The sequence below is a fragment of the Hyperolius riggenbachi genome, chromosome 8, assembly GCF_040937935.1.
Source record: "Hyperolius riggenbachi isolate aHypRig1 chromosome 8, aHypRig1.pri, whole genome shotgun sequence".
Classification (NCBI taxonomy): Eukaryota; Metazoa; Chordata; class Amphibia; order Anura; family Hyperoliidae; genus Hyperolius; species Hyperolius riggenbachi.
In genome coordinates, this window is record NC_090653.1 from 101,367,548 (window position 1) to 101,381,378 (window position 13,831).

Below are 13,831 nucleotides of genomic sequence, written 5' to 3' on the forward strand. Positions count from 1 at the left end.
ACCCCTTTTCCCATGAGTAATCTTTACCTTTTCTCAAATAGATCATTGGGGAGGGTGGACTGTATGGCTGATATTGTGGTGAAACCCCTCCCACAGTGTGATGTCAGGACCTAGGTCCTGACAGTATCCTGTCTGTAACCCTTGTTGCATTGTGGGAACTAACCGCTGTTTCCAACTGCCAAGAAACCAGTATCTCCCTCTCTTCATATGTATATCTATAAATAAAAAAAAAACGTTTAGCCTATCGCATTGTTAGGGGGTGTGGTTATAGATAATGGCAGTAGGTGATGTCTGATTTTTCTAATGTCCGCCATTGGTAAAAATGATTACATGCAGGCTGATTGTGGATCAAACAATATGAACGAATTACATGGCAAATATCAATCAATTCTTGATCTCTCTTCTATTTTTAACTTCTCATTTTACAATGTAAAATTTTTTTCGCTAAATTTCCTCTTTAACCTCCTAAGAGCAGCCCCAGGACCGCCCAACGCCGATCGATGTGCAGTCCTGGGCGCATGTTTTGCAGGAGATCACTCGCACCGATGCGCGCATCTTCCCTTGGATGAAAAAACTCCGCTATCAGTCTCCCAGCAGCTAGGATCGCCACTAGGAGACTGTTAGACGCCGCCGTCTAATAACAGTGTACAGCGATGCGAGCTACAGCAGCGCTGTACTGGGGACACAGGAGCGATCAGCTATGATAGCCTGAAGTCTATCACAGCCGATTGCTGTCATTGATTGACGGGGAGGTAGGGTGGTGAAAATAAAAAAAAAAATAAGCATATTTATTGAAAAAAAAAAGGAAAAAAATATTTACAAAATAATAAATATTGGGAGAGCGTTCAGACCCCACCAACAGAAAGCTTTGTTGGTGAGGAGAAAAGGCTGGGGGGGCGGGGGGGGGGGGGGGGAATAACTTGTGTGTTGAGTTGTGCAGCCCTGCAGCAGAGGCCTTAAAGTTGCAGTGGCATTTTTTGAGAAAAATGGCCTGGTCTTTTGGGGGGTTTAAGCCCATGGTCCTTAAGTGGTTAAAGCACTCATTCTTACCAGTTGTCAGTGATTTTAACTCTTTCCCACGCTGCAAAAATTGTTGCTGTCTCTCTGTTGCTGTCACACTTGGAGAGATTACCCTACTTCCTGCTTTCACAGGAGGTAATGGAAACTGACACCAATGCAACAGCAATACAAATTCAAAAGATGATTTATTCCGTTACTACACTTTTGAAAGCTAAATTAATATTTTCCCTCTAATTGGGTCTCCTCTGGACACACAGTTTATGTCTGTTGTAGAACTAAAGGTCCAAGAAATTTCTCTCAGCAAAGAATAGGAAAAACACGCTGGAGGTTAAAAACATTAATAAAATAGTTCTGCTCATGTTTTCTCATAGATAAAAACAAACGGCTGCTACTGCTTTTATATAACACAGGAAAAAATGTGAGCGCCATTTGTCTGTGCAGGAACGTTTAGCTACCTCAGTCGTAGTGTAGGAGACACACCCCAAAATGGCGTCCGCTATCCTTGCTGTGGAAACACGCTGCTGTGAGCCAGTATCATTTCCATGTGCCTGAGACCGCGCAGCCAAAACAAACTTTCATATCTATTTATAAAGTTGTTTCATGAAATATATATATCATTTTTTTACTTATTTTCATCTGTAAAAAAAGATTGCAGGATTTGAAGTATTTTTGCAAGATCGAAGGCTTTACCCGTAAGGGGAGCTTTCCTGCAATACAGTCCGGCAATCCCGTGCCAAGAGTCTATCAATCCTCACCGCAGAATTGTGTAACCTTGCATAAAAAATCTTTCTCAAACAACGAGAAAAGTATGTGAAACCAGGCTGACTCTGCCAGAGATTCCTGCTGTGTTTTGCCAGCCTGTTGGCACAAGCCAGGCCCCGGCACGTACGAGTTAATTTGTGACTGGCCTTGGCAACTTCTGCTGTTTCCTTATAAGAATATTGCTTTGAAATGTTGCTTTGCTGAATGGAATGTGTGAGCAGGAAGCCAGTCAACTGCTTAAAGGTGCAACACTGCTTAAACCTACAGTGAGCATGGAAAATGAGTTCCTGGGAATTGTTTTCGTGCGGGAAAGTCCCCTGTTATCAGTTCTTATTAGCTACAGCCATGCCAATTATTCTTTGCTTGTTTGTCCTGCAGAAAGCCTGAAGGTAATTAGCTGCCGTTGTTATCTGTGTCGGGGCTTCTTTCACACGGGAGGCTGAAGGCAGTGAATTCACCGTCTGTCAGTTGTTCCAGTGCACCAGCCGGGTGCTTGCCAGGGCTCGGCATGGGCGGTAGAGATGTGCCCGCCCTCTGGAGTCATATCTGAGTGTGGCTATGCCCAGACGCAATATTTCACTGTTTTGTGCCACAGTGTAATGGCACAGCGTAGCAAACTGACGCTGAGTGACACGGAGGATACAAATGTTGCCCTTCAGCTGCCTGTAGCTACAGTTGCATGGGCTTGTTCACTTCTCTGCATCAGTGGTGCCTCCAGCTTCATTTTTTTAAGGGGGGGAGGGGTGCATGGTGGCTGACTGGGCCCATTTGGGTGATCAAAATCAATGGTTGTATAGTTAGCTTTAGATATTTTTTGCCTAACTCAGGTGATAAAATCAAGGCTAATTAGTTCAGCAATGATGGGAGCCAAATGTAAACATCACAAACAGAACTCACAGGCTTTTGAGCAGAGCAGATTGTCCAAATGATGGTGCTATCTGGGAAGAAAAGTTACCTACAGATGTGCGTGGCTAGTTGGCTAGTTTAATCCTTACTTGCTAGCAAGCTGCTCATGGGTGGACAGATCTCGGACAATTCATTCCAGCCCCCCAGCCTGTGTCTGACGACTCTAAAAAGCAAGGGAAGGGGGAAGAGGCAGACGGTAGAAAAAAAAATAAGTGTAATTCCTTATCTTAAAGGCTAAGCATTGCTGCAGACTAGAGCTTGTATTTTACAGACAGGAACTTTTGAGTGAATAATACCATTTATTGGCTAATTTAAAAGAAAAACTGTAAGCTTTCAGCTAGTAAGCCTTTTTAACCACCTTGTCGGTAATGACTAGCTCAGCTCGTCCATTACCGCCGCGGTGTATTGCTCAGCCCCTGCAGGGTCTTTCTAGCCCAAATTTTCAGAGGGGGTGTAGCTAGCACTTGGCTAGCATCATCACCCCTCCGATCGCCGCCGGCCCGCTTTGATCCCCCCGATTGACGCACTTTTTGCTCCCCCAAACCCCCCCGGGAGCCCGTGCCGGTGCAGCCTCTCCATAGCCTCCAGGGGTCACTATGGCGGTGATCGGAACTGTGGATGACGTCAGACGTCATGTCCGATCGTCGCCACAGCAGCGCCTGAAGCTGTGGCGGAAGTCTCGGCCATTGCGGGTTCTCGGCCAGGTAAATATCGCCGGCGGCGAGCGGAGGGGGGAACACAGTGCCGGGGGACTTAAGGGGAGAGTGTAGCTAGCCTAGTGCTAGCTACACAAAAAAAATAGCTTTTTTTTTTTTTTTTTTTTTTTTTAGAAAAGCCACCCGCGGCCACATGGTCGCACAAAATAGAACGTCAGGGTGGTTAAGACTCTATTCCTGTTGACTGACCGTGTTAGAACATACGAATAGAAGGCAGTAGAGTTTTTTTGCAAATTGAAGTATCATCCAGATACATTGATTACAAGGTATCTTGCAACTTTGGTTGGACAAACACCCTATTATAGAATAAATGTAATATACCTATATATAATAAAGCTCATGTATATCAATGTTACAATGTAAGAAAACATGCTGGACATACTAACTGGAAATATACTCTAAAAATTCCGTAATAGAATCATATTCAATCTTTGTTCTGTTGAGTTATTATAGTTACAGTCCACCAATGGACTAAGTTTCTTTTGTTTAATTAAATCTAAAAACGTGGTATTAATCATCTGCATTGTTACATGATGTTTTGTAAAGTTATGACAAATACCACAATAAAATATTTTGAAAACAAGGTATCTTGCAAGGACTGTGAGGTATTTGCGGTAAATACATAATGCTGGGTACACACGGTAGAATTTTGCGGTCGTTAGATGGATTCAATAGATAATATCCGGCATGTCCGATATTCCTTCCGGTCGATTCTGCGCTCCATTTCTCATATAAGTGAATGGAAAAAGATAAGAATAACAAGCAGAAGATGAAAGTCGAGTGTAGAATCAAGCGGAAAAAACGATCGGGTGGAAAATCGAGCGGAAAATCGTACCGTGTGTACCCAGAGTGTTTTACAAACCCTATCCTGTTCAGTGTACGCTCCAGGAACCTTGAAACGGGCGGGGGGGGGGGGGGGGGGGGGGTGCATTGCGCCAGTGTTGCGTTGCCACTGCTCTGCAATGTAACGATTTATCCAAATGCACTTTCTGTAGTGTGTTCCTGTGTGGTAGCATGCATGCTACCACAAGTTATTCTTCATGCTATGAATATCAGTTTGCATTGCATCTGGCCCGCTTTGCAACGCGTGCACTACACAATGTGTAAAGTGTGAACTTAGCCTGTAGGCTTCACATTAGAAGGTGTCAAAGTAAATGTAGCGTGCTGTATTTTCAAGGGTTTTTTATTATTTTATGGAGCTCAAACACCTCCATTACACATGCATAGCTATGTTTTCAGGAATATCACTACCAAACACTTAAAAATGCACGGAAAGTGCTGTATGTATTTTTCATGCCATTTAAAACAAACAAAAAAAGTGTGTGTGTGTGTGTGTGTGTGTGTGTGTGTGTGTGTGTACTTATTAATATGCATATGCAGTGTTAATACTGAAGGATGCCATAGTTACAATGCTTGTACTGACCAGTTCTGGGCTTCCATGTAGCTACTTCCTGAGGTAAACGAAAGAGAGGGGTGTATTATAAAGAGCATGTGACAGAACTCTCACTTATCTAGTCTGAACACAAAACAGGTTTATAGGGGAAAAAGAACTGTCCCCAGGAAGTCAGGTACTGTGTATGTAACGCTCCCTCCAAGCCTGAGGAGACGGCATGGGTTTTGAGCATCAGAGTTATGTCCTTTTCAGCCAAGGTTTTATTTATGCACACAGCATGGTTAGATATTTGTGTTCATTTCCAAGGCTTTTGTCACACTGGCAGGGGCGTAGCAATAGGGGGTGCAGTGGTAGCGACCGCATCGGGGCCCTTGGGCTAGAGGGGCCCCGAGGGGCCCTCCCTCAGTTGCAGTTTTAGCTTTCTATTGGTCCTGTGCTCATAATAATCACTTCTATAGATACTTTGAATAGTGGTAATCACTAACAAACTGTTCCCCATTCCCTTCTTGCACCTCTGACACTGTGGATGACCTTGGCAGGTTTTGTCCCGCCGTATCAATTGTTACGTATAGAGTGCTTGGGGGGCCCCATTGTAAAACTTGCATCGGGGCCCGTAGCTCCTTAGCTACGCCACTGCACACTGGCGGTTCCCTGCTTATCAGTAAGATCACCAACAGACAATCCTCCAGATTAACCTGTGTTTGCTAATATAGCATCGCTAGCAGGCAAGTGATGTGGTGTTTTATCACTAGCTACTGAATGCCAGATGAGTTCAGCTTGGAACTGAGCAGCAGAGATTACTGTGCTAGTGAAAGTCAGTCGTCCTAATGATGTCAATTGTGTGCGAGTTTACTTCTAAAGTGTGCTTTACTTAAAGTGGATCTGAGATGAACTTTTAGGGCCCGTTCAGACTACAAAATGCGGACCGCAACGCATGCGGACCGCAACGCGTACGAACGCACGCATGTCCGCGTTCGTATGCGTTGCGTGGCTGATCCCATCACTGAAAAGTGAATGGGACAGCCGCGTGTTTTTGTAAAATCTGCGTGCAGCATGCGTTCCCGGACCGCACAGGTCCGGAACGCATGCTGTGTGAACATCAGACATTGCACTCTATGCAATGTCTGATGTCGTGCGTTTTGGCCACCTGCACGCGTTTCCAAAACGCGGCTGGAAACGCGTGCAGTGTGAACGGGCCCTTACTCATTGCATAATTGTGTTCCTTTCCTATTGTTTATAGGGCATTCCTCAAGCCAAATACTTTTTTGTTTTTGTTTTAATACGCTAATTCCCTATAAACTAAACAAGCCACGCCCACAGGTTTTCAGAGAGCCAAGGCACTTTCAGACAGTAGCAAGGGCTCATGGGAGCTCAGTCTGAGCAGGAAGAGGGGGAGGTATTAATAGCCATTGATTTCAGAGGCAGAGGGAGGAGGAGGAGGGGGGGTTAGGTCTTTTTTGCTCAAGATGCAGATAAGCCTGCCTCTGTGTAATGTTTACAAACAACATGGCTGCTGTCATTGTATCACAGGAAGAAATAATCAAATTCTATTGAAGCTGTTTGCAGCTAGATTTGCTGTGTAAACTATCTATCTAAACTTTAGATAAGATATATAGACAAGTTACTTGTTATAGTTAGTTTTTCATCTCGGATCCGCTTTAAGTATAGTTAATATGTTTTAAGATAAGGCTCTGATCAACAATGCAGTATACTTTCAGTGGCAATAGGGGGTGCAGAGGTTGCGACCGCACCAGGGCCGTTGGGCCAGAGGAGCCTCTCTATTGGTCGTGTGCTGATAATTATCACTTCTATAGATGCTTTGAACAGCAGTAGTCATTAAAGGGAACCTGAAGCGAGAGGTATATGGAGGCTGACATATTTATTTGCTTTTAAGCAATACCAGTTGCCTGGCTATCCTGCTGACCCTCTGCCTCTAATACTTTTATCTATAGACCCTGAACAAGCATGCAGCAGATCAGGTGTTTCTGACATTTTAGTCTAATTTGACAAGATTAGCTGCATGCTTGTTTCTGCTTTGATACAGACAGTACTGCAGCCAAATAGATTAACAGGGCTGCCAGGCAATTGGTATAGTTTAAAAGGAAGTAAATATGGCAGCCTCCATATACTTCTCGCTTCAGGTTCCCTTTAACAAACTGTTCCCCATGCCCTTCTTTCACTGTGGTTGTCCTTGGCAGGTTTTGGTGCACTGTTTCAACTGTTATGTATAGAGTGCTTGGAAGGGGGGGGGGGGGGGGCAAATGTAAAATGTGCATTGGGGCGCATAGCTCCTTAGCTACCCCACTCTATACTTATATGACTGAGTTTTAACTTTGTTTGAAAAATACTGGCAAAATACTGACACATTCCTAACATGTTTATGATCAGTCTAAGCTCAGAAGAGTAACAAAGCTTATACTGTACTTACTAAAGGGAGCATCGTGCCAGTATTTTAAAATGGAGCTAAAATTGACATCCATAAATTGCAGTATTGACCAAAGCCCTGTTTTAAGCCATTTTAAGCACACTTAAAGAACACCTGAAGTAAGAGGGAAATGGAGGCTGCCATATTTATTTCCTTTTAGGGCCCGTTTCCACTATCGCGAATCCGCATGCGGGCAACGCATGCGGATCCGCACAGTCAGTAGAAGTGGATGGGACTGTTTCCACTTGTGCGTTTCCCCGCACGTTTTTCTGTGCAGAAAAAATCTGCAGGGTAGGGGCCTCAGAATTCGCCTGCGTGTGGAATGCAGGCGAATCGCACACAATGTATTTAATAGGGAAATCGCATGCGTTTTCCCCATGCGTTTTTTGCCGCGATTTCGCATGCGATTTCGCATAGGTACCCATGTTAATTCACACAGGCAGTGACATGGTTAAAATCGCATACAGCCTTACCTATGCGAAATCGCATGCGAAATCGCGGCAAAAAACGCATGCGGAATCGCACCCGCATGCGATTTGCCTGCGGTGATTCGCCGGCGATTTCGTAACGCTACAGTGGAAACGGGCCCTAAAACAACACCAGCCCTGCTGATCTATTTAGCTGCAGTAGTGTCTGAATAACACCAGAAACAAAACAAGCATGCAGCTAATCTTGGTTAATCTGACATAGTTACATAGTTACATAGTTACTTTGGTTGAAAAAAGACATACGTCCATCGAGTTCAACCAGTACAATAATGTCAGAAACATCAGATCTGCATGCTTGTTCGGGGTCTATGGCTGAAAGTATTAGAGGCAGAGGATCAGCAGGACTGCCAGGCAACTGGTATTGCTTTATAGGAAATAAATATGGCAACCTCCATATCCCTCTCGCTTCAGTTGTCCTTTAAGTATCAGCACACAAACACTTTTTATATATAAGAGCTGACATTAAAAAAAAAAGATTCAATTAGGATGCTGCTGCTTCTGCTGTTCAGTTTCTATTTTTGGCAGATAAATTCAACCGGCTGTGCAAATGGTTAAAAGGTTACTTATTTTAAACATTTCCTTTATTTGAAAATTATTTGATTTATTAAAAAAAAAAAAAGATATTTTGGCCGTGGGCTACGGCACCCTTCTCTTTCCTTGCTGAATGAGCCTGGTTTCCTTTCCGCATTCATTACCAGGATAGTTTCTTCTCTGCCAGTCTGCTTATTCTGCTTAGCATGTTACAGATGCTACTCATAGGATTTCAGACACGCCATCGCCTGTCCACGTTATAAAGGCTGATTAGTTGACTTTGCACCCAGAGCAGCTATCTCACTGGGTGAAACGTCTGGGCGGTTGTGATGAAACCTACTGCTGGCTGGAAGAGGGTTAATGTCTATCCGGCATTACTGTGCTTGTCTGGTTCTCGAGCCTGTGGCATGCCGCCACCAGCTGGAGGGTAGATTCTGCTCATACAGCACTTATGTGTTGTCAGTTTCCTTGTCTGTTTACCACGTATAGCTTTATACTGTCCCTTTTTATTTTCTACTACTATCCCTTTTCTTGAGATAAATAACTAAAAGACAAAAAAAATACTACAAATGCAGCACGTGTGCCTTAGGTGGCGTGTCAAGCACAAAGCATTTTCTTACTGTGCAGCGGGCAAAAAATAGAAAAAGATTGCATGCCAAAATAGATCAGCATGAACAGAGCGCTGCTATTGGGCATCTGCCCAGTCTTGTGTTGCTACAAAGAAAGTTATTGGCTCCCGTACTTTACCATGCGCAGATGTGACTGGGAAATGTCCCCTTTTGCAGTCCGCAATGGCTGGTAGCGCTGTGCCGTAGTGTCAGTATCTAAAACGTTTCCCCGTTGCGAGAGCTCCCAGTATCCCATCTGTTATTATCATTTCAGCTTGTGATAAACCGTAGACGGTTATGTTTTTTTTTTCTGATTATGCATTTTGTTTTCTCTTTATTGCAGGTTGCTGAAACGTGCCTTTCTTTCCCGAAGCTAACGCTGCTTGGATCTCCGTCTAGCGCTGCCTATGTTTTTTTCCTTTTTTCTTTTTTTTCCTCTTTTTGTTTTAATTTGCCGTTGCTTGCCGGCCAAACCCAAACGGCGGACCGTCATTACTGCAGCTTCAGCTCCCAACCCTCGAAGCAAAACTCATCAAATTTTTATTAAGTCACGCCTGTGCCCAACTGTAACAATATTTTATCAATCGCAACAGTAAATAAAGCACCACCGATTGAGAAAACAACCATAATTGGAACCATTTCAGAGCACAGAAAAAAAACTTGGCTCAGTCTTACGCCATCCAATTTAAGAAGTGACAAATAAAAGCCAACACATTCAAACTTTGACATTTTGCACTTTTTAAAAGAGCTGGTCTCTAATTAGATTTTATTTTTATTTTCAATTTATCTGATAAAACCTCTATTTTATGGTTGGATGTTTGTTTCATTCATGTCTCAACAGATACAAATTGACTAAAAGAAGAAAATATATAAAAATAAAAAAAAAAACCTTAAGTGCTGACATTTTTTTTAACCAAAGTGAAAACAAAAAATAGTTCTTTTGTTCATTTAAACTTGAAGTCCACCTTCCCCCACCCCCTTCTTTTAAGAATTTTAAAAAAAGATTGTAGTCACAAATAAAAGGAGGTGCTCACTTTGGCCTGGGCAAAACTGTCATCAACATGGCCGTCAACGTGTCTTTGGTGCGTGATACAAAATGGCTGACGCTGGAAGTCTGTCGGGAGTTTCAGAGAGGTACTTGTTCAAGGTCTGATGCAGAGTGCAAGTTTGCTCACCCGTCACGGAGTTGCCATGTAGAAAATGGAAGAGTTATTGCTTGCTTTGACTCGCTAAAGGTAAGAAAAATTTGAGCATCTATTATATTTTGTGTGTTTAGCTGAACTCTGGGGAAAATAAATGGTGCCGTTCCTAGACACTGTATGGTGTGTTTATCATATGAATGTGTTTTTTCAAGTAACAGTATTGAAGCCTACATCATAGGACTTTAATGCTTCTCTTTAGTTCTAGAAAAAAATTACTTAATCGGACGCTTGTGGCATAGGGCCCATTAACCTCTGCTCTGTTTGGCGGGGGGAGGGGTTGGAGAGAGGGTGTGTCCTGGACTGCTCTATAGCCTCTATTTTATACAGTTATGCAGAGGTTGTGGTCCATGAGAAAGTGATGGAAGTAGTCATATTGTCACAAGGCAGATAACTTTGTTACAATGCCCAGGGTTTGTCTTTAAAAGAAACGCCTTATAAAATTTACATACATAGGAAAATGTCAATTTCTCTCAAAGTAAAAGGTATTATAAATTACTTTTTTCCTATCTTGCTGTCGCTTACTGTACACACTATTTGGCAGTTGGACTGAGCAACTTTAGTTCAGTAAATGCTTTGTAAATAAAGACATGCCTTGGAATCCCCCATGAGGAGATGGACTAGTCCAAAACCTGACAGATCTGCCAGATTTTCACTACCTTCTGTTAGCGACAGCAACCTGGGGAAAAAAAGTAAAAATGTTTGCGATAGTTTCCCTTTATGTCACAGTTTTTCTCTCTTTTTTTTAAGTATGTTTTTTGTGCTTGTCCTGGCATATATGCCAGCATTATAATACAACTCATTCATCTATATGGAGAAGGCAGTAGATACACATGCACAGTGTATCGTTGTACATATAGTCTTTAGGTCCAGAAGTTAAAGGCTGAGCAGTCATGTTAAAGCTCGTACACGCGTGCAACTTTTTCACATGACCAATGCGACATGTCCGATTGCTCGACTTGTATTTTCCAGAAACTAACCAACTAAATGACTAACTCGTTTGTGCATACACGCGGAACAACGAACTGCACGATGTGGCCACATTCAAAACAAGTACAAGTCGTTCAAATTACTTGTGCACATGCGGTCAACTGCACAATATCAGCCCAACAGACGTGTGAGTGGATCGGGCAATCGCCTGTTTCCAGTCACTTGTCTAGTTGTTTGTTACACATTCGCTCCCCCAACTACAGTCCAACAGACAAAGTTTGCATGATAGTTGGGCAGAAAAGTTGTACGGTATGTGTGTACGAAACATAAAGAGACTCTGTATTAAAAAAAGGGGTACTTACCTCGGGAGGGGGAAGCCTCTGTATCCAAGTGAGGCTTCCCAGTCCTCCTCCATCCCACAGTGGTCTAGCTGGGCTCCTCTGCAGCCACAGCCGACAATTTGTCAGGCCGTGGCACAGGTGCAGTAGTGCCTGCAATATTTACATTCCCCGGCTCCAGCGCCCTAGTGGCTCTCGGCTCAGATCAGGCGGAAATAACCGATCCCAGTTGGATCCGCTCTACTGCGCAGGCGACTTGCGCCTGCACAGTAGAGAGGATCCGACTGGAACTGATCCCAAGCAGAGAGCCGCTACTGTGCCTGCCCTGGAGCAGGGAAGGTAAATATTTACAAGGCCACCGCTCCGAGCGGCCCAGCGAGACCACCGTGGGACGGAGGAGGTAAGTACTCACCAGGGGCCATTTTTTTTTTCAATACAGGTTTTCTTTAACAGTTCAATTTCCAAAGGACTGATTACGCTATGAAGAGTGCTCTAATAAGTATAAATACTATTTTTAGGTGATGGGGGACCTTACAATTTTGCCCACAGTTGATTTTGCAAAAGGTTTTCATGTTATCGTAAACACTAATTAAATGAGATTAGATTTTTCTGAAACTTTGAGGGCTACATGTTGGTATGAAAAACTATTTTAAAATGTGAAAATAGTACTAAAGAGCTGCGAGCAACCCATTTTGCTTCATCGCTTAGTTTAGAGAAAGTTATTTTTGTGGAGGGACATGATGATGAAGGAACGCGTTAAATGGTCTGTTGTGTTAATAGAACTCAGTGTGTTTAGAAAACATACAGATTGGTTATAGCAATTATTTCACAGCTTTGACAACTGCCCTAATTGATTCAACAGACCAGCAAGATCTCTGATCCAGACAAGCCCCTTCTGTTTTCTACTGAATGTAAGTGGGAAATTCTAGGGCTGTGCTGTTGTATAACTAAAGGAAATCAGGGAAGATAATCAGGCTGTTCATTATTTTAGTTGAAGTGGAATTACAGTCTGGCACAACCAACATTTAAAAACGTGTCTTCCAACTCTTTATTGACTATATATTTGATCTACCTTTGGGATACTGTCACCTTTGTAGAAGAACCCATCTTGATTAATAATGTAATATCCAGGTCAATCAGAAAGTTTTGCACCAGGAAACTAGCACTGTGCGTCTTACAATTAGTGTAGCTTACATGCAGAAGCTCCCTTCTGTAAGTAAATCTTTGAAGTACTTTTTATGTTTTACTTTTTTAGCAAGAGCACTTTGTCATCCCATTGGAGCGACCTATTTTAAATAACAAATAAATTAATTGGAAAAAAAAAACTACCAATACCAGCCGTCATCGTGAAAAACATTTAATGTGATATTTCTGGCTGCAACAGTCTAGCACTAATTAATGCATATTTGGACCAGGGACATAACTACAAATCATGTGGCCCCACAGCAAAACATTCATGCCCCCCCTCCAATGTTCACACCCTTTCACTGGCCACTCCTTGAAACCCCCACAGCCTGGAGGCCCATCATACAAGGGTCAAAAGACAAATGAGGACATCACAATCTTCACACCCATTACAAGTGTAGCCACAAAACGCCTGATCTGAAGTATAGTCCCCTGTATAGGAGGAAGGGAAGGTTAGTAGTTGGGGCCCCCCACAGCTCTGCCCCCCTGTGATCACAGGTTATGCTCCCCTCTAGTTACATCCCTGATTCTAGAAAATAGTTGGAGAGAACCATTTCCTCCTTTGGGCCCAGGTGCAATTTATTTTTTTTTTCTACTGACATATCAGCAGGTCCTTTAATGACAGCAATGAAATGCAGTGGAAGTGTTTTTTTGGGATTTAGTTAATTTTCATGGCAAAGAAGGACTATGCAATTCATCTGAACACTCTTCATAACATTCTGGAGTATATGCAAATTGCTATTATAAAAACTTACGCGCCAACTTTTCTTTTTTTTTTTTAAATCAGTTTTTATTAATGAAAATATGATGACAAGAAAAAAACATAACAAAGTCAGCTGATAAGTTTCCAAATATATGCGTACACAGTGTGTCTCCTAGATAAACAATTGGGCCTAGGGCCCTCGCCACATACAAAAAGTATAACAAAGAAAAGTTTTATACCTTTGGCAAAAAGTCTTACTTTCTGTTGTTTAAGGCTAAACCATTTCCGGAAATAAAGTGAGTTGAGTATCAAATAAAAGTATTTCCATTTCCCTTATTGAGTTCCTTCAAGTAATCTATTTTGGACAACCTCAAAGTCTGCAAGACCTGGAAAGCACCAACTTTTCTAATTTCAAATATTTTTGACAGTCTCAAAACTTTTGGCCAGGACTGTAGAGTCAACTTTGGGGAGGCAAGTCCGCCACTACCTCCCTTCTTAAACTGTTTTTAATCATTTTATGCTCATTTGTCACCTTTGTTCAAATACTGTTTGATGTAATTAAAGTCAATGGGCCACATGAGAATCAGGATTTTTCTTTTAGCGTTGACCACTTTCTGTTTTTGTGTT

General features: G+C 42.6%; 1 protein-coding gene across 6 annotated transcripts in view; it reads left to right on the forward strand.

Moving 5' to 3' along the window:
* MBNL3 (muscleblind like splicing regulator 3) overlaps nt 1–13,831 on the forward strand; it is a 239,377-nt gene that overhangs the window by 116,393 nt on the left and 109,153 nt on the right. For all 6 annotated transcript variants that reach the window (XM_068250940.1, XM_068250941.1, XM_068250943.1 and 3 more), the window contains exon 2: nt 9,193–10,084. In XM_068250940.1, coding sequence (XP_068107041.1) covers nt 9,911–10,084 — 174 coding nt within the window. In that variant the 5' untranslated portion in view covers nt 9,193–9,910. The remainder of the gene's footprint in view (nt 1–9,192; nt 10,085–13,831) is intronic.